Source organism: Eucalyptus grandis, chromosome 6 (assembly GCF_016545825.1).
Source record: "Eucalyptus grandis isolate ANBG69807.140 chromosome 6, ASM1654582v1, whole genome shotgun sequence".
Lineage (NCBI taxonomy): Eukaryota > Viridiplantae > Streptophyta > Magnoliopsida > Myrtales > Myrtaceae > Eucalyptus > Eucalyptus grandis.
This window is the reverse complement of record NC_052617.1, coordinates 49,598,350-49,622,744: the sequence shown is the minus strand read 5'-3', so window position 1 is coordinate 49,622,744 and position 24,395 is coordinate 49,598,350. Positions and strand designations below refer to the sequence as shown.

The 24,395-nt window shown below is 38.8% G+C and overlaps 1 protein-coding gene across 1 annotated transcript; it reads right to left on the bottom strand.

The window, feature by feature from the left end:
- Positions 1–19,805: 19,805 nt before the first annotated feature.
- On the bottom strand, positions 19,806–22,673 carry LOC104450482 (flavonol synthase/flavanone 3-hydroxylase). Its single transcript, XM_010065056.3, has 3 exons — positions 22,160–22,673; positions 20,251–20,578; positions 19,806–20,173 (listed from the first exon to the last, which is right to left on the bottom strand). Exons 1-3 carry the CDS (start codon positions 22,612–22,614, stop codon positions 19,961–19,963), a joined length of 996 nt encoding a protein of 331 aa, XP_010063358.1. The 5' UTR covers positions 22,615–22,673; the 3' UTR covers positions 19,806–19,960.
- Between the last annotated feature and the right edge of the window lie 1,722 nt (positions 22,674–24,395).

Genomic DNA, 24,395 nt, shown 5'->3' with positions numbered 1-24,395 from the left:
CTAGTTACATAGTGTTTAACGATCATGAAAACATGTCTATCTCAGGCCAATAAAAAAATTGGCAGGTTTCAACATTGATATACATTTCACTTTCGCATTTTTTTTACTAGATTCCTCCATGAAACACTGACTAAACTTTGTATAAGGTGGAAGTTTTCCAAATAGATTGCATCATATGTATATTTGACATTCGTCATTAAACATGGCAGTAAGTGGTTCTCAAAAGTTGCATTTCTGACTTAAAATAGGCCTGCCTTTCAGCGTACTTCATGCATAGTTGCATATTTTTCATTTACTTGTTGTCTAAACTTCTGCAGCTGACAAAGAAACCTGAATTTTAGATTTTTTGAGGGGAAATCATATGTTAGTCCTCACTTTTGCCACAGCGATGATATAGAAGAATTAGCATTATTGCAGAATTGATGTACAGATTACACCAGATGTGGTTCCCTGGACACAAGTATTTTTCACTAGTTGTTACGTGTAGATATGTCGCACTTCATGCACTTTCTTTTTCGTTTTCACGATACTGCAATCATTGTTTGCAACATTATGCCCGGACAGCCAACACTACTTGTTCAACCATGCGACATGTTTTTTCTTGGTGCAGAGTAAACATTCTCACAATCCATGTGCCTCACTTTGAACAAAACATAAGTTTTAAGTGGGTTGTGATGAATCCAGGATTTATAGCAAGTGTGTGTATGAAGACTAAATTGCCTGCCTTTTAGGCAGATAAGCATGTTATAAACATAGGATCCCTTCCCAGCAACCACTAAGAAAGCCAAACACTACATACTAAGTAGCAAGTACTGCTGCCCACAAATGCCAAATTGCAGGAAAAAACTAACTAGGAATCAAAAATGACATTACTTCTGATAAGATGACGAGTTTGATTCTTGTTTCATTCTAAAGGCCTAAGTCATACGGACAAATCTTTGATGGGGCTTAATAAATCCAAAAAAAAAAGAATTGACGAATCGCAGTACAGACAAATCATTTATATAACAACATCCAGCAAACATTAATGTCCAAACATGGGAAGATTGATATGGAATGAATTTGCTTCCCCTACAATATTGTCAAACATGCCAAAAACAAAGTTTACATATTGCATGCTGTACAAAAGCATCCATTTATAGAGAGAGACAGCATTGAACGTATCACCATCACGGCCTTTGTAAATTTGACTATAAAGTGTAAGGAAAATAAAATAAAATTTGACTACAAAGTCCTTGACATACGATGAGGAATTACCGTTACAATTACAATAAAGCAAGGAAATGATGTAGATGAAATTACAAAGCTTTTAAGACAAATCTAATTTGCATTTACAGCAAGGATATATATGAACCATCTCGGGATCAACACTTAGTGCAAAGCATCATAGGTAAACACAAAAGGGAGGTCTGTCTCAACATTTAGCTCAGTAAAACCTTTGGCCAAACTGGTAGGTCATATATCAGGATTCCAAGAGTAAAAGAAATCATTATTGTAGCAGCGGCATATGCATAAGCGTGCCAAGGATGCTCGCTCTGTCTCATGGCATTGAACTCACCTATAAAAGTGGAAAGAGTACTCAGACAACCCAGGAAGCCCATTTGCACGCCCGTGACAAAATCGTCGCAGTTCTTGGTGTTCACCTGCGATACAAGAAATGGGGTAAATAAAATCCCAATGGATAATGCGACATAAAAATAATATCACAGAAAGTAGGAAGTGCGTGATATCAATCCCAGAACATCTACAAAATAAATTGTCTAGGTCACGTCAATGGGCATATGTCCATACCTCTACACTTTTCGGGCCCTCTGTTGCAGTTATAAGCTAGAAAATAAACTAAGACCATGAGCAAGTTTGGTGTCCGTGTTGACTCACTTCTTTATTCATTCGAGATAGTGGTGGTCATGGCACAAGATGCAGAAACATCGGCCATCAAAGTACCATAGGGAACCCATTTAAGCCAAGCAGCTTTCCCTAGGATGCGCCAATTTAGTCAAGCCAAAAACTAGGGGTGAGCATCGGTCTAGGGTCAACCCTGGACCAACCCTGGACTGGCCCAACCCTGCCAGTTCTGGTCCGGTTTTTAGAGAGATTGGGTCGGTCCTTAGTCCTAAAATTATGGACCAACATTGTGCGGGTTAGTTCTCGATCATGAGAGTTTCGGGTCGGTCCAACCTGGACCAACCCCGACTATATATATAAAATATATATTATTTATAATTTTTTTATATAGAGAAAACCTTAAAATAAATGACGTCAACAATATTAAAAGCTCTTTAGTGAGGAGTTCAAGTAATTTTACATTATTTTTTAATAACTTAAATTTTTAATGTTTTTTACAGCGTCGATAGTTATAATTTACGAATGAGGAAAATGTTTTTGTGAGGAGTCCTCATGGCGTCCAAAAAGACATAAACAGCTCCTTATGACATCCTCCTCTAGTATTCGTTCTTTTCGGTCTTATTTGTTCTCTTAGTCTTCAATTTGCCAAAATCGAAAGAAACAACTTCTCGCTCGCCACTCAACACTCGCCACGCTCGCTTTGGGTCACTCGTGCCCCTCATCGCTTGATACTCACTTGGCTTGTTGCTCCCCGCTCGACATTCAATTCTCATTATGTTCGACGCTCACCCCACTTGACCCTCACCGTTTGCTTCTTTTAGCTGACCTCACTCATCATTGAACTCATTAGGTCGGTATGGTCCTTAGTTGCCCTTTTAAAGAGTACAAAAAATGAAATTAAAAATTATTAGTTGGTCCTGAGTTGACTTTGAAATCAGACCGGACCCATTGGGTTAGTTCGATCCTCAATCGTTTTTTTTAAGGAGTACAAAAAATGAAATAAAAATTCTTTACCAAAAAAAAATGAAATAAAAATTATCGGTTGGTCCTGGGTTGACCCTAGAATTGGACCGAACCCATTGGGTCGGTCTGGTCCTTAATCCCAAACTCAATAGGGTTAGTTCTCAGTCTCAAAAATTGAGGACTAGTACTGTGCGGGTTGGTCTTAGGGTTAGGGGATGGACCGGCCCAGCCCAACCCGGACCATGCTCACCCCTACCAAAAACCACCTTATCCACACACCTGCAGGGCCAGCCATGCAAGGGATCCACACTTGACCCATAGTTCTGCCTTTTTCCAAACCCTTTCTAAAGCATAATTCCGCTCACAGCAAATGATGAGGGGAGCATCAGAATTACCACCACTGATATGGCAAAGTGACGCTAATTGCGATCTACAGCCGCCTCCTTGCTTGATCTGAAAAAACCTAATCTAAAATTCCTCATGATCCTCCTAAAGAGCCACCTAAAACCCATTGCCGTTTCCACCCCAAAGATGATTGAGTACGCTGCAAGGACCAATCCTGCAAGGTTTTGTAATGAAAACACACTTCTTATTCCGAAAATTGAAAACATTATGAAACTGAATCAAGTGCAACGTACAAGTGAAATGTTGTTCAGATACATTGCAACTCCAGGTTGAGATGATTTCAAAGTGTCTTTACCTAGCAGGAAGCTCAGAACGGGGAACAACCATTGCCTATTAATTGCCAGATCAATCATTTTCTGGTTCCAGCCGCTGAAAGTTGTAAGGCTACCCAAGTAGCCAGTCGTCATCCCAATGGCAAGGTATTCTGAAATATCGGATATATCTTCTTTGAATACAACACCCAACCAACCCATTAAAAATGAGCCAAACTATAATGAAATTGGATTGAATTTGCATGAGAACTTGATAGTCAACGATCCATCAGTGACTGGATATTGAACTAGACAATTATTTGGCTTGAACATAGCCATGCATCAGCAGAAAATACCATGGGACTTATTAAGTACTCCCCTGAGCTTTTGACATTACTAAGAGACACGCAACCAATCCCCTCAGACCTGTTTACAGGCCAACAATTGGTCAAATTGCCTAAGCTCCGAGCATTACTATCAAAATCATGATACAGTGAATATGTTCAGTTGTTCTTCCTCATAAGCTATTGCGAGGACTTGCAGCATGTAACAATTTCTGTTTCTGACAATATCATCACATACTTTCACTGTATACAGGGCTTAGAGAGGAAAGATTAGCATGATAAAAGAAATTAGCAAAACTGCCTCAGAATTCAAGTTATGGAAAGCTATTCATGCGGTAACGGATGATGTAGCGAGAGATAGAGGCTCTCTGAGAATGAATCCAGCTGAATGTGTTCTTGGCTGGCTTGTTTTGAGAGAGAGAGAGAGAGAGAGAGAGAGAGAGAGAGTACCATATTGGAAGGTAGACGAAGGTATAAAATGGTTTGGTCGCTTGTCACCCCAGCAATCTGTGGGCCAAAAAGTTTTTGCAGCAGATACCTGGCTAAAACCTGTGAACAAAGTTGATTAGATGCATATGATGACTTCAAGAAATGGGAACTCTTCAAATCATTTTCCAATAAAAGTTCGACATTGATGATTTTTAGTGCATAGTATCTTATTGGTGCTTTGGCACTAGAAAGATGCGAGCATCACATAAAAGTGGATTCTGAAGATTCGCTTATGCCTTCCATGAAAAAAAAAAGGAAAGAGAGAGAATGAGCGTGCCATTCATAGCACAAAGAAGCACAAAAACGAAAAGTCCAATGCCGAGAGATTAAGAAAATGTATCACCCCTGAGATGCCAAAAGCAGCTAGATGAAGAAGATGGGAAGTGTTCAGATACTGGGGCAACTCTTCTCCATCACTCTGCATTCAGAGAACACATAAGTTTCTCTAGGGATCGAATCATCAACATTCATCTAACAGCTCTGAGAACCATAATCCAGTAGTTCATTTGAAGAGGTACAACATATTGATAGATGGAACAAAGTTCACAGATTGTTGTGTAGAGAGTGTGCATTTTTAAGTCACTCTATTTCTTCTTCGGCAATGGTAAACAGGGAATACTATGTTCATAATGTTGCTATTCACCAAGCAGCAATTCATGACATTGCAGTATATGTAAATACTAAGTCCCTTTGTGCATAAATTGACCACAAAGCTAACCTACAGTCCTCAAATCTCAATGATCTGTATGGACAGACAAGTCTGTACAAACTCTTTTAGGAGCTTATTTGCTTTTCGTCTTCATGGTGCACTATTTTGACCGAAGGATGATGATTGAGCTCCACCACCAACAGTATTACGGGGGAACTGACATGTGGCGTTGTAGGATTCTGGGACTTGAATCCATGGGAATGCAATAAAGGATCCTCTTGCACTGGAAGACCTGTACCTTCCTCGAGAGCATCGTCCGAAGGCATGTTAGTACTCTCATTTCTGCTCTCTGCACATCTATGGAGAGCCAGACTTGCCATATCTCCTGACACTGACCCAGAGACCGCGTCATCTTCTATTTTACCATTCATCTTCAAGTGTAGCGAACCCAAGGAACTTGAAGGACAAGCACTGCTTGTGGGAAGTGGGACTATGCAAAATGCCTTTGGTCAGTTTGGAGCTACGATTCTTCAAATCCGAGACATGTGCAGAAGAAGAATGTAGCTTTAATCTTCTGGAAATGAAGTAAGAAGCAATTCAACCAACATGTGGGTCTGGATCAAGAGAAATGTGAATGACAACTGTATAAGGTATCACGGGGCTTTTTCTATTTAGTGCCACCGCTTGATTTCATTTTTCAGTATCATTCGAGTTGTGAATACTGTCATTTGCACTTATATAAGTCTGCTGATATATTTCCTTTGTAAGTAAATGGCCAATAACAGAGACCTGGCATCAGTGGGAAGATGATTTCGAAGTTCAGTTGTCGCCTCCCTCCTGTTATAGTTGACTCAACCCACATTTGTACGGTGAACCTAAGAGTCGTCCCGCTTAAACTTTATTCTTACTTCTGAAACAGCAAAATCATTGGGATTCCTCGCATAATAAACATATCGAAGAAGACATATATAATTCAAATTATTATAACAGCATAAGTTCCTCCTTTGGGAAACCTCTTGCTCTCTAGTGTAGGGAAAGCGGCACTGTTCCGCATTCAGAGAAACAGTGCGCACCATCGTCTTACCATGAAAGAACAAATTTTCAGTTTGGAGATTCCCACTTTGAATGACACTGTTTGAGTGTTTTCCATACACACATCTGAAGTAAGATCAACCCATGGAAGGAAGCTGTCCATGTGAGAAAAAGACAGCCATTAAACTTGCCCAACGTCATTTATTTCCATCCATCTATCAACGAGTCCTGTGTTCTGATCGCAGTGAAAGAGGGAATCGCGCTGCGCCACATGGGTCTTGTCCTTTGAACTACAACGATTGGCTTTATATCCCTTCCGTTCTCATGCATACCCATGCATCTGCGTGCGTGCGTGCCACGTTGGGCTGACAAAAGCTCTCGAAAAGCGCGATTTCGATTTACTTTACCTAACAAATTTCGATTCCTCGTTTGCTGTGACCTCTAGTTTCCATGGATCGATACCTCGAACGGGAAAAGCAGCATTATCAGAGAAATCGAGTAAAAAAAGAAAAGAAAAGAAAGGAAAAGAATAAGGCAAAAACTGTGGACCGTAATGTTAGAGATTGCATATAAACAAAACTTGAAGATCCCGATTTTGTCCATAACAGGTAAATTCATACAAATCCGGGATCGAATAGCGGAAGCATAATATCAACTTACCTCCAGCCATTGATGAAATCTAGAAGTGGGAAACCTCCGGATCTTTGATGGATCCACACAACACAGCACGAGAAATTTGCAATGTAGAAAACACACGTCCTGTTCTACTGCTCAATCCCCTTCACAAAAACTTGATGGTGTGTTTTTCGTATCGTTAGGGTTTGAAAACAGACGACCTGACGATTTTATTCCGTTGGTTACGTTACCGGTATCTTCCATCAAGACCATTATGGTAATGTAATAACGGACAAATATCACTTAATACACGTGGGTAATTAAGGGCAATAATTGGAATTAATATAGGGAATCAATTGGGAATTTATTGAGAATGGAATATTGGAATCATAATAAAATATATTAATATTTTAACATTCTCCCACTTGATCCCAATATTCCTTCAAATGAGTTATTAACCCAAACCCACAAAACTTCATACCGAAATAAAACACATGAATCACGGCGATGAGTCCTCTTAGAGCGAGTATTGTCTTCCGTGTATCACAATGTATTTCATCAGTCCATATGTGATCAAATAACTTAATGAATAAACCTTATGTTTACTCCAGGTCAAACGTAATTATTTTCTCATAATAACTGAATGTATACAACTGTATTGAGAAAAACATTATAAATGAATAAAAGTCTCATAAATTCTTCCATATAAAGAAAAATTTACATAATTGGACCAATGCCCATTCTAGAAACATGATCTTTATAACTCATTGGCGGCATGCCTTTAGTTAAAGAATCAGCTATCATCAATCCAGTACTTATGTGTTCTATGACCACTTTCTTCTCTTTAACACGTTCTCGATGGCTAAATACTTGATGTCGATGTGCTTGCTTCGACTACCACTTTGTGGTTCTTAGCCATAAAAACTGCAGCTGAATTGTCGCAAAATATTCTTAATGGCCTAGCAATGGAATCCATAATTCTAAGCCCCGATATGAAACCTTTCAACCACACACCATGTGAGGTGGCCTCAAACAGAAACGAACTCTGCCTCCATAGTGGAAGTGGCAACCAAGGTTTGTTTTGCACTCCTCCGGATACGGCTCCGCCGGCGAACATAAAAATATATCCCGATGTTGATTTACGGGAATCAATGCAGCCAGCAAAGTCGAGTCCGAGTAAGCAACTACCTCCAAGTTGTCCGTCCGTCTGTACATAAGCATGTGTCCCTTTGTTCCTTGAAGATACCTCATCACCTTCTTTGCAGCTCTCCAATGGTCCATACCTGGATTACTTTGGTATCTTCCCAATATTCCCACAGCAAAGGCTATGTCGGGTCGAGTGCAAACCGAGCATACATCAAGCTTCCAACAGCAGAAGCATATGGGATGTTCTTCATTTGTTCCCTTTCAAAATCATTCTTCGGGCATTGGTTTAAATTAAACCTATCACCCTTCACTATGGGTGCTATACTTGGTGAACAATCTTTCATCCGAAACCTCTCTAAGACCTTATTGATATAGGTTTCTTGAGATAGTCCTAATATACCTCGAGGTCTATCCCTATATATCTTAATGCCAATAACATAAGATGCCTTACCCATATCCTTTATATCAAAACTCTTAGAAAGAATTTGTTTCACCTCATGTAACAACCCCTTATCATTGGTTACAAGTAAAATGTCATTCACATATAGCACAAAGAAATAAACTTTGCTCCCACTAACCTTCTGGTATATACATCGATCCATGATATTCTATACAAAACTGAATGAATATATGATCTCATGAAACCTTAAGTACCATTGGCGGGATGCTTATTTCAAGCCATACAGAGATGACTTAAGCTTGCATACCAAATGCTCACCAGCATTAGAAAAGAATCCTTATAATTGTTCATGTAAATCACTTTTTCTAGTTTACCATTGAGGAATGCCGTTTTTACATCCATTTGATGTAACTCCATATCAAAATGAGCAACCAATGCCAAAATAGTACGAAGAGAATCTTTCTTGGATACAGAGAAAACGTCTCCGTGTAATCGATTCCCTCCCTTTGAGTAAATCCCTTGGCAACGAGTCTAGCTTTATATCTCTTTATATTGCCACGATGAATCCTTCTTAGTTTTGAAGACCCATTTACAACCAATGGCCTTTGCACCATCGGGCAATTCAACTAAATCCAGACTTCGTTTGATGCCATAGAATTCATCTCTTCCTTCATGGCATTGTACCATAAATTAGATTTATCACAACTCATGGCTTGTGAAAACGACTCGGGATCACTTTCAGCTCCAACATTATAGTCGATTCTTGTAGATACATAATGTAGTCATTAGGAATCGCTGATTTCTTCATTCTAGTAGACCTTCTTAATGCCGCATCAACATTCTCTGAGGAGTATCTTGCTCTTTGGAAGTTCAACGATCTCGGTAATTGCTGAACAGTTTGGTCTCTTTGGATCAATATCACCTGGTTGTGGATCTTCAATGATTGGTTGCTCGGCGACCGGTTGACTGAAGGGGGCGCCGTAAGAAACAACCAATCCAAGATTCGAGGTGGAAGGTTGAGTATCGAATGACCTTCTTCGTGGACAAAGTCCTTGAATTGATCGCTCCCACTAATCAGATCATTTTCAAGAAATTTAGCATTTCTTGATTCCACAAACCTAGTGGTGTGAGATGGACAATAAAATCTGTATCCTTTGGACTTTTCGGCATATCCAACGAAATACCCACTTATAGTCCTTGGATCTAACTTCTTTTCCTGTGGATTGTAGACTCTTACCTCAGATGGGCATCCCCAAACACGTACATGTCGCAAACTCGGTTTCCAACCTTTGAATAATTCAAAAGGCGTTCTTGGAACGGCCTTGGTTGGAACTCGGTTTAATATGTACATAGCTGTTTTAAGAGCCTCATTCCACAAAAACTTAGGAAGTTTGGAGTTGCTAAGCATACTCCGCACCATGTCCAATAATGTTCGGTTTCTTCTTTCTGCGACACCATTTTGGTCTGGTGAACCAGGCATAGTGTATTGGGCAATAATCCCATGCTCTTCAAGAAACTTCGCAAATGGACCAGGTGCTTGTCCATCTTGGTGTATCTACCATAGTATTCTCCACCTCTATCCGATCTCACGATCTTAATTTTCTTGTCGCATTGTTTCTCTACTTCGGTTTTAAATACCTTGAAGGCATCTAGTGCTTCGTGCTTATTACGAAGCAAGTAGAGATACATGAATCGTGAATAATCGTCTATGAAAGAAATGAAGTATCTCGACCATTTGAGTCCATATCTAGACTACAAATATCTGTATGTATGATTTCTAATATTTCTATACTCCTCTTAGCACCTTTCTTTGACTTGTTGGTCTGTTTTCCCTTTATACAGTCCACACAAGTGTCATAATCAGTAAAATCTAGAGTATTAAGTACTCCATCATTTACTAGTCTCTTAATTCTATCCATGGAGATATGTCCCAACCTCCGGTGCCACAACATAGAGGAATTCTCATTCACAACACATCGTTTTATCCCAGCATTATCATGAACGTGCATCGCATTATTAACGATATTGTCTTGTAAATTAATTCGAAAGAGACCGTCGGACAAAATACCACTCCCAACAATTTCAGATTTATACGATAAATTGAATATTAAATCTGAAAATTCAAAGGAGTATCCCAAAGGTACAAGTCTTGAAACTGAAATTAAATTCCTAGAAAAACTAGGAATATAAAAGGTCTTTTCCAAAATTAAAACAAAACCACTACCGAGAACTAATCTGCATGTCCCAATAGCTTCCCACACGCGAGCGCATCTTGTTTCTGAATAGATGCCTTGTTCACTTCCCACTGGATTCATGGTGTTGAAAACCCCGCAAGGAATTGAAATGTGGATTGTAGAACCAGAATCAATCCACCAAGTGTTGTGACTCACATCAACCATATTAGTTTCATAACATACACATGTGAGTTGGTTACCTTTCTTTTGGAGCCACGCCTTAAATTTGGCGCAATCCTTCTTCATGTGCCCCTTCTTTTTACAGAAGAAGCACTTGGATTCCTTCTTAATGCCAGCTTGGGAGGTAGAGACATCTTACCCTTCCCCTTTTGCTTGCCTTGCCCTTTATACTTATCCCGTGTTGTCATATGAGCACTTTCTCCTTTCTCCATAAGTAGCCTCTCTTCCTCTTGAACACACATGGTCATGAGTTCATTAATTGACCACTTAGTGTTATGTGTGTTATAAGAGATCTTGAAGGGAGCATACTCTTGTGGGAGAGTATTTAGGATATAGTATACAAGAAAGGATTCTGATATCCCAACCTCAAGATTCTTGGTGAGCCGCAATGTCCCTCATCTTCATGATGTGCTCACGCACACCTCTTACACCGGTAAGCTTCAATGATGAGAACTTCATAATTAGGGTCATGGCATGCGCCTTCTCTCGAAGACTCAAATTGTGCATCAATGGCCTTCAAGCAATTCCTTGGCATTGTTATGCTTTGAATGACCGAACCACGAATGCTAGCAGAGAGTTTTGTCTTTATGTACATCACACTGAGACGGTTGGACCGCTCCCATTGAGCATAATGAGTATGCTCAACATGAGTACTACTCTCAGTAGGTTCAAGTGGTTCGTCTGACCTAAGAGCATAATCAAGATCCATGCACCCCAATTGGAGAAGAACTAATTCTCTCCATTCTTTGAAGTTATTTCCGTAAGCTCGGGAACAATTATACAGAATTAATCGTAGGTGGTAAAACTGCATTATAATCAAAGGAAACTTATGTATCAATATATTTGAGGCAAATAAACTTAGATCATATTTTACCAATGTAAAACATGTTTTAAAATATGAATCATATAACATCAAAAACTACCTGTGGGTTAAGTTTCTAATTTAAATTGATTCATAATTACTTCATGATGAAACTATCAAATTATATTCCCTTCCTTAATCCCTGTGGGTAAATTAAGAAAGATAAAATAATATTTCATCCTAATTAATCACATTAATATATTGAAAATTCTGTGGGATAAAATTCATAATATTAATGTGAATAATTACAATTATTGTCTTTAACCATATGTGATCCAAAGGCTCTTAATGTATATAATTTAATATAATCAAAGATGCGTGGCTAATCCTTAATTAATTAAATATATACGGATCACTAAACATTTAATTTTCTTCATAGAATTGCACCTTAGGGTAGAACAGTAAAATCACGTGCAAAGGGAGTAAAACTGAAATTTTGCACGCAAGGCCAGAATTGGAATTTTACTTTTAAGGGGTAAAACAGGAATTTCACGCCAAAAAGGGCAAAATCGGAATTTTGCGCGGGCAAGGGCAGAATCGCAATTTTTTATAAAGGCGGAGGGGCAAAATTGAGAATTTTGCGGGCAAGGGCAGAATCGCAATTTTCCTAAAGCGGAGGGGCAAAAATGAGAAACCACAGGCGCGCGTGCAACGCACGCGTGCTTTCCGTCGGGCGCGTGCAACGCACGCGCCCGCTCAGCCACTCGGGCGCGTGCGTTCCACGCGCCCGCGCAGCCTCTCGGGCGCGTGCGTTCCACGCGCCCGCGCAGCCTCTCGGGCGCGTGCGTTTCACGCGCCCGCCGCAGCCCGGGCGCGTGCGTTGCACGCGCCGCTCTGCGCTCGGGCGCGTGCGACGCACGCGCCCGAGGTCTTCTTCGGGCTTTCTTCCGCCGCTTCTTCCGCCGCGACCGCCTCTGTTCCGCCGTCCGGGTCTCCTCCCACAGCCCATGTCCGACCAAATTGGATGATGGGTTTCGAAGAGAACGCCGGGACGAACGAATAGATTCAAGATCCGGCAAAAACGACCATATATGGACCGAATTAAGCCAAAAAAGTCTGCCCTATCAAACCCTAACCACAAAAATTCACCGCTCGATTTCTTCGAGGATCAGTAATATGTCGAAAAAATTTATAGATTTCTCTTCCTAATGGCGGTGTGATCATTCAGATCCATTATTTCATGGGGTAGCCCGAATTTGGTCGGAATTCTCAATTCCGATCCAAGCCATATACAAATCCGAAATTTATCCACATATAATTCAATAAAATAAATTCCAAAAGGCTTCACCAAGGCAGAGATTGCTAATAAGGGCTCTGATACCAACTGTTAGAGATTGCATATAAACAAAACTTGAAGATCCCGATTTTGTCCATAACAGGTAAATTCATACAAATCCGGGATCGAATAGCGGAAGCATAATATCAACTTACCTCCAGCCATTGATGAAATCTAGAAGTGGGAAACCTCCGGATCTTTGATGGATCCACACAACACAGCACGAGAAATTTGCAATGTAGAAAACACACGTCCTGTTCTCTGCTCAATCCCCTTCACAAAAACTTGATGGTGTGTTTTTCTGTATCGTTAGGGTTTGAAAACAGACGACTCGACGATTTTATTCCGTTGGTTACGTTACGGTATCTCCCATCAAGACCATTATGGTAATGTAATAACGGACAAATATCACTTAATACACGTGGGTAATTAAGGGCAATAATTGGAATTAATATAGGGAATCAATTGGGAATTTATTGAGAATGGAATATTGGAATCATAATAAAATATATTAATATTTTAACACGTAATACAATGAAAACGCAACTTCCACTTTTCATGGAAGATGAAGACAAGAAAAGTAGGATAAGATCCCCACTCCATCGTCATATTCAAAGGAAGCACCTTGCTTCCTTCGAGACTAGGCCTAAAAAGAGAACTTCAAGGTTTTAGCAAGGCAATGCTTAGATAATAAATTTAGGAATTTCATCTATATAAATATAAGAAGTGGTGCCGCTTATAACAAAAGTTGGATGAACTTTTGTAAATGTTCGTGAATACAAAAAGAGCATAAGGTCATAAAAGTGCTTAGACATAGGAAATTTTTAATCGAGTGTGTATAAATTCATACATGTGACAATTTGATTAAGAAGTGGAATCATGGTTCAAGGTTTTATCTACCACTGATTTCATTAGTAGAATTAGTTACACTAACTGAAGGTTCAAATCTTAATAGATATTTTCTTGTATGTGTAAATTCATGTAAATTAGTATAGATAACAAACTAAGTGGGGGATTATTGAAATAGTTTGTTATCATAAAAGATATGTATCTTAATTAAGAGACTACGTAACTCTTGGTTAAGAGGAGATGTGACTCTTGATTAAAAAAAAAAGACGTGACTCTCAGTTATGAAAAGAGGTGACTTTTCGTCCTAAAATGTGTATCTTAATTAAGAGATTACGTGACTCTTGGTTAAGAGGAAATGTGGTTTTTGATATTAAAAATAATAAAAAAAAAGACATGACTCTTAGTTATTGAAAGACGTGACTTTTTGTCTTAAAAAGAGGTTATTGTTATAAAATATTGTGTTACAAATATGTAATAGAGAAGAGATTGAGAAGAGAAAGCAAGTGAACACTAGAGATAGTAGAGAATTGTTATGTTGTTGTTCTATACATCAAAACTAAACTCCTATCTATAGGAGAACAATAATGTATTTATCATTAATATCAATGTATCGAATTATACATGTATTGGATAAGGGAGATGAATGTTCATTGTATAGGGAGATGTACTTAGGGCCCGTTTGGTTAGGTTTTTGGGGAATGCCATTGGGAGAATGCAAATATCTTTGAGGGAAAGGGGCTTTCGGAAATGTTAGACCGTTTGGTAAATTTTAGCATTGAAATGCAATTTAGCATAAACACCGTTTGACAAAATTTACATTTGTAATTAGTTTTGGTTATTTGTTATTTTTTTTAAAGTCTGAAATCAAATTCTGGCGGCCGGCCACCGTCGGACGGCCAGATCTGGCCTCGCCTAGTCGCCTAGCTCGCGCAAGACCAGGCGACGCCGGCTGAGGTCCGCGCGACCTCAGGCCACCTCGCCTGAGGTTGTGCGACCTCAGGCGAGGCTTCTCGGCGGCCAGATCGCGGCTGAGCGCCGCGTTTGGCAAAGAAGAAGACGAACGGCGAAGAAGAAGGCGAACGGCGGATGAGACGATGAACAGTGACGCGATGAACAGTAAAATTGCATCTCCGGAATGCCCAATGCTCAAAGCTGGTCCTCCCCGGCATTCAGCTTTCAGCATTTAAAATGCCCACATTTCGCAAATGGCCATTCAAAAGCCTTTGCCAAACATCCAAAATTTCCTCCAAGGCGCTTTAGGGGCCCAAAGCCCCTTGGGAATGCCCAACCAAACACCCCCTTAGAACGTTTGATACAAATGTACCATAATAAGTACATTAGATGAGATGAATATAATGAATATTCATTCATGTATTCTGTTCATTCATGTATTTCATAACACTTCCCCTTGAATATTCATCATATTCATTACAAATGTGCATCGAATGATACTGTCTCATTAAAAACCTTAAGCCGGAAAAACTCAGTGGGTAAAAACTGGACAAAAGGGAAAAAGAGTGTAAAGCACAAATTTTATGATCTCTCCATTTTATGGATGCATTAATTGCCTCGTTAAAAACTTTAAGCCGGAAAAACTCTATGGGAAAAAACCGAACATAAAGAAAAAAGAGTGCAATGCATAGATAGCCACTCCTGGGGCTAATCATTATTGCATCTTGTGAACTCGCCCCATATCAATACTGCAATGTATAGTTCATAATATCTTCCCTTCAATTGAGCCGTGTAGCCACTGCTGGGGCTAATCAATCTTGCATCTTGTGAACTCGCCGCATACCAATGCCATATACTAATTTCTCAAAACTTGATGTTGACAATGATTTGGTAAAAAGATTTGCAAGATTATTTATGGATCGAATCTATTTAACATCAATTTGTCAACTTTCTTGAAGTTCATGAGTATAGAAGAATTTCGGCGAGATATGCTTGGTCCTATCACCTTTGATATATCCTCTCTTGACTTGTGCAACACAAGCAGCATTATCTTCATAAATTATAGTGGGAGAATTTGTAACCGATATTAAGCAACAAAAATTATGAATATGTGTTATAACGGATCTTAACCAAACGCACTCTCTTCTAGTTTCATATAAAGCAATAATCTTAGAGTGGTTAGAAGATGTATTTACTAGTGATTGCTTCGTAGAACGCCAAGAAATAGCGGTGCCGTTATAACAAAATAAATACCCGGTTTGAGAGCGAGCCTTATATGGATCGGATCTATATCCAGCATTAGCATATTTAACTAAACCAGAGTTAGTGGAATCCTTGGAATAATATAATCCCAAATCTATGGTTCCTCGGAGATAACGGAAAATATGTTTAACTCCATTTCAATGTCTCCAAGTTGGCTCAGAACTAAAACGTGCCAATAAATATACCGCAAAAGCGATATCTGGTCTCGTACATTGTGCCAAATACATCAAAGCCCCAATTGCATTGAGATATGGTACTTCAGGACTAACTATCTCTTCATCAAATTCTCTAGGATGAAATGGGTCATTTTGGGGATCTAGAGACTTTACAACCATAGGGGTGCTCAATGGGTGAGCTTTGTCCATATCGAAACGTTTAAGCAATCTTTCAACATATACTGGTTGATGGACGATTATTCCATTTGCTTTATGCTCAAGCTCTAGACCAAGACAAAGTTTGGTTTTACCCAAATCTTTAACTTCAAACTCCCCTTTCAAATATTCAGCAGTTTTAGCTAACTCTTCTAGAGTTCCAATCAAATTTATATTGTCGACATAAACTACTATAATAGCAAATCAGGTTTCTGATTTCTTAATAAACACACATGGACAAATAGGATCATTCTTGTATCTTTCCTTAATTAGGTACTCACTTAGGCGTTGATACCACATGCGACCGGATTGCTTTAACCCGTACAAGGATCTTTGCAATTTTATTATGAATAAATTGCGAGGAGTGCATGCTTCAAGCATTTTGAATCCCTCGGGAATTTTCATATAAATATCAGAGTCTAATGAGCCATATAGATATGCCATCACAACGTCCATAAGATGCATTTCTAATCTTTCAAAGATTGCTAGGCTAATGAGAAAACGAAATGTAATCATATCCATCACGGGTGAATATGTCTCATTATAATCAATCCCAGGTCTCTAGGAGAATCCTTGGGCAATGAGTTGGGCTTTATACCTGACAACCTCGTTTTTCTCATTTCATTTTCGGATAAATACCAATTTATATCCAACGAGCTTTACATTATTGGGGATACGAGTTACAGGTCCAAAAACCACTCGTTTAGTTAGGGAAGCTAATTCAGCTTTAATGGCTTCCTCCCACTTAGGTCAATCTTGCATTTGACGACATTCAATAATAGATTGCGGCTCACAATCATCATCCATAATTTTATGAGCAACTGAGAATGTAAAAGTATCATCAATGATGATTTCATTTCGATCCCAAATTTCATTACAATATGTAATGGAATTCTCGGTATTTCCGGGGCTAGTGTTCCTTTCATGGGTTTGCGCCTATTCAGGAGCAATAAGCTCTTTGGGAGCAAGCACAACGCTAGGCTCTTTTGGAGCGGATTCCTAATTCTTTCCAATTCGTTTTTGAGGAGCAGTATCTTTTGATCCTATCGGTCTACCACACTTCAAGTGCGGGGGATTTTGATCCATTTTAGCCTGTTCTTCGGGAATAGCTATCCTAGCTGGAGCATTTGCAGCTGGAATATGATAATAGTGCAAATAAATGTGCAAATGTGACATTGCGCATAGATAATAGGTAAACATGGGACCATTTACAAGATGCGTCCACTAATACCATAAAATATCGAAATGGTCCACTTGGTGATTGTATTGATCTACAAATATTACCCTGAATTCTTTGCAAGAATAAAGGGGATTTGAGATTAACCTTTGTTATAGAAGGTTTGGTAATGAGCTTTCCTTGTAAGCAAGCCTCACAATTATAATATTTGGACAACAATATCTTTATATCCTTTAAAGGGTGCCCTTTTGTATTTTGAATTATCCTACGCATCATTGAAGCGCTAGGATGACCAAGGCGATCATGCCACAGTCCAAACTGATCGGGGCTTACCAATCTCCAAGATGTGATGGCGTAGGTTTCAACAATCTTAATCATGACACAATACAAACCCATAGAAGAAGCTTATAGCTTCTCATGGATGGTCTTTAGGCCCATCTTATAAGAGAAAATGCCAATATATTCCTTATTTTGCTCATAAATAGTCTCAATATGATACCCATTACGGTGTACATCTTTGAAACTGAGCAAATTCCTTTTGGATCTAATGTTTAGAAATGCATTCTTAATATGCAGGATGGTGCCATTTGGCAAAATAATTGTGGCATTCCCAAAACCATCAATAATCGGAACATGACCTGATATTGTATGGATTTGTGCCTTACGCAATGTCATACTTGAGAAAAAGTGTCTACTACGAAATATAGTATGTGTTGTTGCACTATCAAGCAAACAAACATATTCATTTTTCTCAGTATTTTCCATTTGCACTTATATTGACAACTTCATGTGTCAACTATCATAAAAGTTGCATATTAGTTATATAATCGAACAAAAATTCAAAAATAAATATTATATAAGGTTCATAAATATTTCATAAAGAACAATAAAAAGTAATACATTTAAAGCGAAACAACATAAAATTCGAAGTTTAAATTATCATCAACCAATCTGATTCATCAAAGTAATCAAAGGTTCTCAAAGAAATTAGAGACATCCAATGATGCATTTGCTACTTCAGGAGCAAGAGGAGTCCCACCAACGGAGATATTGTTGGCCTCAACAGTGGTTATGGCGGTAGGATTGATTTCAATGGCATGAGATTCACCACGCTTACCTGTATTCTTTAAAGATGCCTGGTATAGGTCAACAAAATGTTTTGGCGTACGGACAGGTACGTGACTAGTGCCCAGTCATGCCACAGCAATGACAAATACTTTCTTTAATCACCTTCTTTGGCTTCTTTTCTTTGCCATGATTCATGCCAAAGTTTGATTTCCTAGGGCGGTTAAATTTCTTGCCATCCCTTCTAGGATTATGTTCTTGCCTACGTTTATAACCCTTAAAATGACCAGTATTTTTCTCAAAGTTAGCATGTGCTTCAGGTAATGCTTTTGAGCCAGCAGGTCTAAGATCATGATTTTTGAGCAGCAATTCATTAGTTTGCTCGGCAGTGAGAAGCATAGAAATTAATTCAGAGTATGTGGCAAACTGACGCTGTCGGTATTGCTGTTGCAATACAATATTTGAAGCATGGAAGGTGGAGAAAGTTTTCTCTAACAATTTCGCATCAACAAGTTTGATACCGCATAACTCAAGCCGAGAAACGATATCAAATAAAACAAAATTATAGTCAGACACATATTTAAAATCTTGCAGCCTGAGATTTTGCCAATCATATTGTGCTTGAGGGAGGATAACAATTTTGGTATGATCATACCTATCCTTCAACCTCCTCCACAAGATATGAGGGTCTTGAACGGATAAATATTGAGTCTGCAGGCTCTCATGCAAATGACGGCGAATAAAAATCAGCGCATTTGCTTTATCCTTTTTATTTGAGGTTCCATCCTCTGTAATTGTATTAACGAGACCTTGCCCTTGGAAATGCATTTCCATGTCAAGGCACCAAGATAGATAATTCTTTCCACTCACTTCCAAGATGTGGAATTTGGGCTTTTCAATATTTGCCATAATCATTGCAAAAATAAATCCTTAAATTAATTAAAAGGATTTCCAAATATCCACTGCTACTTCAGGAGCAGAAGGATACTTTTAGATTTGAAATTTGGCTTCGGGCCAATAAAAATGAAGAATTGATAGAAGAAGATGAAGTATAAGTTGATTAATAAAAAGAATACCCACCTTGCAAAAATTACTTATTCAGTTGGTAGATTTTCGTGCTGATAACGTGTTATAAAATATTGCATTGCAAATATGTAATAGAGAAGAGATTGAGAAGAGAAAGCAAGTGAACACTAGAGATAGTAGAGAATTGTTCTGTTGTTGTTCTATACATCAAAACTAAACTCCTATCTATAGAAGAACAAGAATATATTTATCATTAATATCAACGTATAGAATGATACATGTACTGGATAATGGAGATGAATGTTCATTGTATAGGGAGATGTACTTAGAACGTTTGATACAAATGTACCATAATAAGTACATTAGATGTGATGAATATAATGAATATTTATTCATGTATTCTATTCATTCATGTATTTCATAACAGTTATCGGTAGTTATGAAAAGAAGTGGCTCTTGATATGAAGAGTAGTATGGTTGGGGATAAGGTACCTATTTTCAAGAGATATGTTGATTGGCTTTCTTTGTAAGTTGCGACATCACAATCGTGGATCCTGAAGTAGAAAACTACTGCGGGAGCTTGTTGAATTTGCGGTATCGAAACTCGGCAAACGTCTTGGTGGAGTACTTCACCGGGTTCTGATCGTTGATGAGCTCCGGGAGAGGCCCGATCAGTGCCTCTTGCGGGGGTGCAACAAACACTGCCCATGACATTCGCGTCTTTTCCTTGTTCACCAAGCTCCTATGAAGTACACTTTTGTACTTTCCGTTGCTTAGAACCTGCGACCAGCATCCCTCGTAAGTCGAACGTAGGAAATCTTTCCTAGAAGCAAATTCACTGTTTTATCGCATTTTACCTCAATTTGATCGCCAATGTGGAAGAAAAGAGCATTGGGCAAGTAATCTGCGGCGAACCAATTGCCATCTTTCCAAACTTGCAGACCCGGGACATCGTTCGGGACCAGTATGGTGACTGCTGACATGTCGGTGTGAGGCTCGACGCCGAGGGCCAGCTGAGGTTGTGGGCAAGGTGGGTACAGGTTTATTTTCATCTCTAGCTCCATCTGGTCACCTCCCAAACTTGCTTTCAAGACATTTTTCTCCAGTCCTAGGCCCTCGGAGATCAGCTCCAGCAGCACCTCTGTCACTTTCAGTGTCTCCTTGTTGTATTCTTCAGTGACTTCCCTGTGTCAGACAAGCATTCATTTGTTATTATAGAAAACAACAAATTATAAAAGCACCTACAGCATCCATTTTCTTTATAAATAACTCTGCTCTCGACTCTTTGAGGATGAGAAGATAAAGAATGAGCATCACAACTACATCGACTACGCTGAGCGGCTGAGGTGGTGTTTAGTTGAACTTAAGAAGATAGTTTCTCTCTTTTAAAACCGAAAATTTGAAATAAGTGCTATAGAAAATTGCAATTAGCAGTCGAAACGATGTGAATTAGGAGTTTATTATTACGCGTAACCAAACATAACCGTATCGGTTTTTTAATTGTATTGTATGGGGGTTTCAAAAGGAAAGTAAAATTTATCATGTAGTAAAGAGTAGTTGTTATCAACAACTTCATCTATTTTGTTGTATTTGCATATCGCGTTTATCTAGAAAAAAGTGAGTTTATTTTTACAGATTTTCTATGACCAAACAACCTATGATAAGACCAAATTGTCGCTATTGAAACATCACGATTGATTTGAATCATCTATTTTTTAAACCCCTCATTCTTAGTAAAAACTATTCATAGTCGGTGAACATATCTATGATATGGTAAAAGCTCAATGCGGAAAAAAAAAAAAAAAGAGAGGCTGCACCGTCAAAGATGTTCCCAGTAAGATCTCCTTCCCACGAGTGTAATTACCAAAAAAAAAAAAAAAATCAATTTAACCAAATAACAATTGATTAACATCCTAAGAAAAGAAAAAAACATGATAAATAGATTAAAGTAAAATAAAATTGAAGAGAAATTAAAATAGACAACTTTAGAATTTGGAAAATAAAAAAAAAATTGTGGCGTGGCCCACATCATCTTTAGGGATAGCGATGGACAGCATTTTTCTAATCAGGTCAGTCAACTTCATAGCTCATTTTAATTATCTTGACTTCATAGAATCTTAAATTGGTACTTCCCTGTCCACCAGAAGAAAGAAGACTTTCCCAAAGAGAACTCCCCGACACGAACGGACCGAGACTTTAATTTTAAGATTTTGTTAAGGATTGATGTTATGAAAAACTCAAAATTTGTAAATTTTTAATAAATTTACTTTGCGCTAAATTGAGTTAGTATTGCGAAATATTTAAAACTAGTATATCTATGATAGAAAGAAGGTAAAATCTTAAATTGGTACATCCGTCAACTACTATGTGTCATATAACTCAAGAATTTGATAGTAAAATTTAATAGTAAAATTTAACATAAACTAATCGGAAAGTTACCTAGTTGTCAAGAGGCTAAGGCCTGAGACTCTGGTGCTCATGCTTTAACCAGACTCTAGTGCCCATACACAGTTCCTTAGTTGCTCATGGCCAAGTTATTAGTGTCCACATAATATATGTCTAGCAATGAAAAATGATTTTCAGTTCATTTTTCATGTTCCGGCCATGTATCAGACAATATTATCATTTACCAAAATGTGACTTCTCGGAAAATGATTTTTAGAAATTTCATAATTTCCGCATCCATTTATTTGGTGGAAAACATTGTCTTCATGTTTTCCGACCCAGGTCCATAAACGCGGTTGCTTTATGGATCAAACCTAGTACCTGTAAGAAGGCGGGTGTCGAGGCCAAATTTCATGCCTGACCTTGCCAGATGGATGCATGATGTGAAAAAAGTAATCCACCCACTCAACCTTTTCGTCATGGTTCTTGGTCATCTTCGTCCCGTACCCTTCGAAATTCCCTCTGGACGGATCGTTCGCGTACTTCTCCTTCTCCTCCTGCGGGAGCCTGAAGAACTCACGGCCCGCCTCCTGCAGCTGCCCGATCAGCTCCAGCGGTATCCCGTGATCGGTCACAAGGAAGAATCCCCAGTCGCGGCATGCCTCGTGGATTTCCCGGATGAGAGCGTGGTGGGGCTGGGATAGTGAGATCACCGGCACGGTGACGCCCTCCACGGCCGGGCTGTTCTCTGGCTGCTCGTGGGAGGGGCGGACAAACTGGGCTGGGAGCGTGTCGAGGCCGACCGCGGCCAATGCCTGAATTCTTTCCACTTCCATAAGGTTTTCTTCTTCTTTTTGGGTTTGGACTTTTGATGGGCAGTTTTGTTTGGTTTTCAGTAACCTCAGCACTAGGCACTAACGAGTGACTCGGGCATACGTTATGCAAATATATAGGGACAGACATCCCTTAATTTCCTGTTTGAGTGTTTGGTTTTCTTTACCGTTGGGTCTACCTACTGTGCCACGTGAGAACATATCTTCTCTCTGACTTACCACGGAAATTAACAAAAAGAGATCTTCTGTCATCAATATGAGAAATTAAAAAAAAAAAAAGAATCATATTACAATTATAGCAATTTAGTTCTAAATCTTTATAACAGTCAAAATTGGCTGGATGAACTAAATTGACATAATTACAAAAATTTTATGATTGAATTAGGGAAAAAAAGATTTAGGATTAAAGTGTCAAAATTGCAATAAATTTAGGATTTTTTTTTATATATAATTTTCCCTTCAATCTGGCCTTTCACTCCATATCATGTAGTGGTGCACCATACACCACAGGAATATACGTCTGATGCTCGACGGATGAGGGCCTTGAGGCTATCTAGACCTCTTCTTTTGACATGCCTAAGGCCTCTACGTGCATTACATCTTTGCCTAATTCTCAAGGCATCGCAAATTCTTAAATACAAAAGGGGCTCGGATCAATCCGAAACAAGCTGCTAGCTTTAGATTTTTTGTTCTTCTAATTCTTTGGTACGGAAGCATTTGTTGCTTCTCCGTCACTTTCTTAATCTCATGGGACAACGAATGAGGGAGGAGTTGAGAATCCAGCGAAAAGCAGCATACTTTGGTTTTCACTTGCTTAAAGATGATATCCCAACTAAACGAGGCGACTTGCATGATTAAAGATGCTTTGTCATGTGACAAACCAACAGGCCGTCAACCGTTTGAAGGTAACATGCCACTTAGTTCATCCGCCCAGTCTCTTCGACGTTCAGTGTGAGACACCAACGGTAGCTGGCACATGTGCTTGAGGTTGTTGAGGAAACTTCTTAATATATTTTGAAAGTTGACAAAACTTTTCATAAGTGCCGGCAGAATATGATAAAAGTATTTTCAGGTGATAATCTCGGAGGAATGATGTTTAGACTCTATTATCTTATCAAGAAGTTTGTTTTGGACTCAGGAAATATAGAATATATAACGCCACGGCTGATTTGACTTGAATTTCTTTTTTAGAAGGTGTTGATTGTTTTCAATCTTGAAAAATCGAGTACAAAGAAATCCACTCAAAGCAAGGATCTGTTATTTGATTTGCATTATCCAAAGACAAGATATCATTTCCAAACAAAAAACTCTACTTTTGTAAACCTAGCTTTGGTTGTATGGGCGATTGAATCAAATGTATATTTTGATTTGGTCACTCAACGACTACCAAATCTTTTTGAAGCATTTGTGTCCAACGGGTTATTTGGAACAATGATCCTCTAAATATTGTCCAATGGTTAGTTTGGAACTAAAGCAGTAGAAAAGGACATTGTGTGCTGAAGAGACAACAAGATTGTAAATTTGAAATTCCAAAGTTCAAAGATAGCTTCCACTTTACACACTTGTCTTCATGAGCTTACAATTGTAATCACTTGAGAGGTGTAATGGTATCATAAATGTGTGCTTAGATGTGAGATGGTGAGATCTATCGTTTTGGGTATAAGTAGCATCAGCTTTCGGTAAAAGTGTTTGGATATAAGTAGTAAAAACTTGACTGTAATCTCTTATTAATTCTCTAGTGAAATTCAACTATTATGCTATCTAGGAAAATGGACATAAGCTTG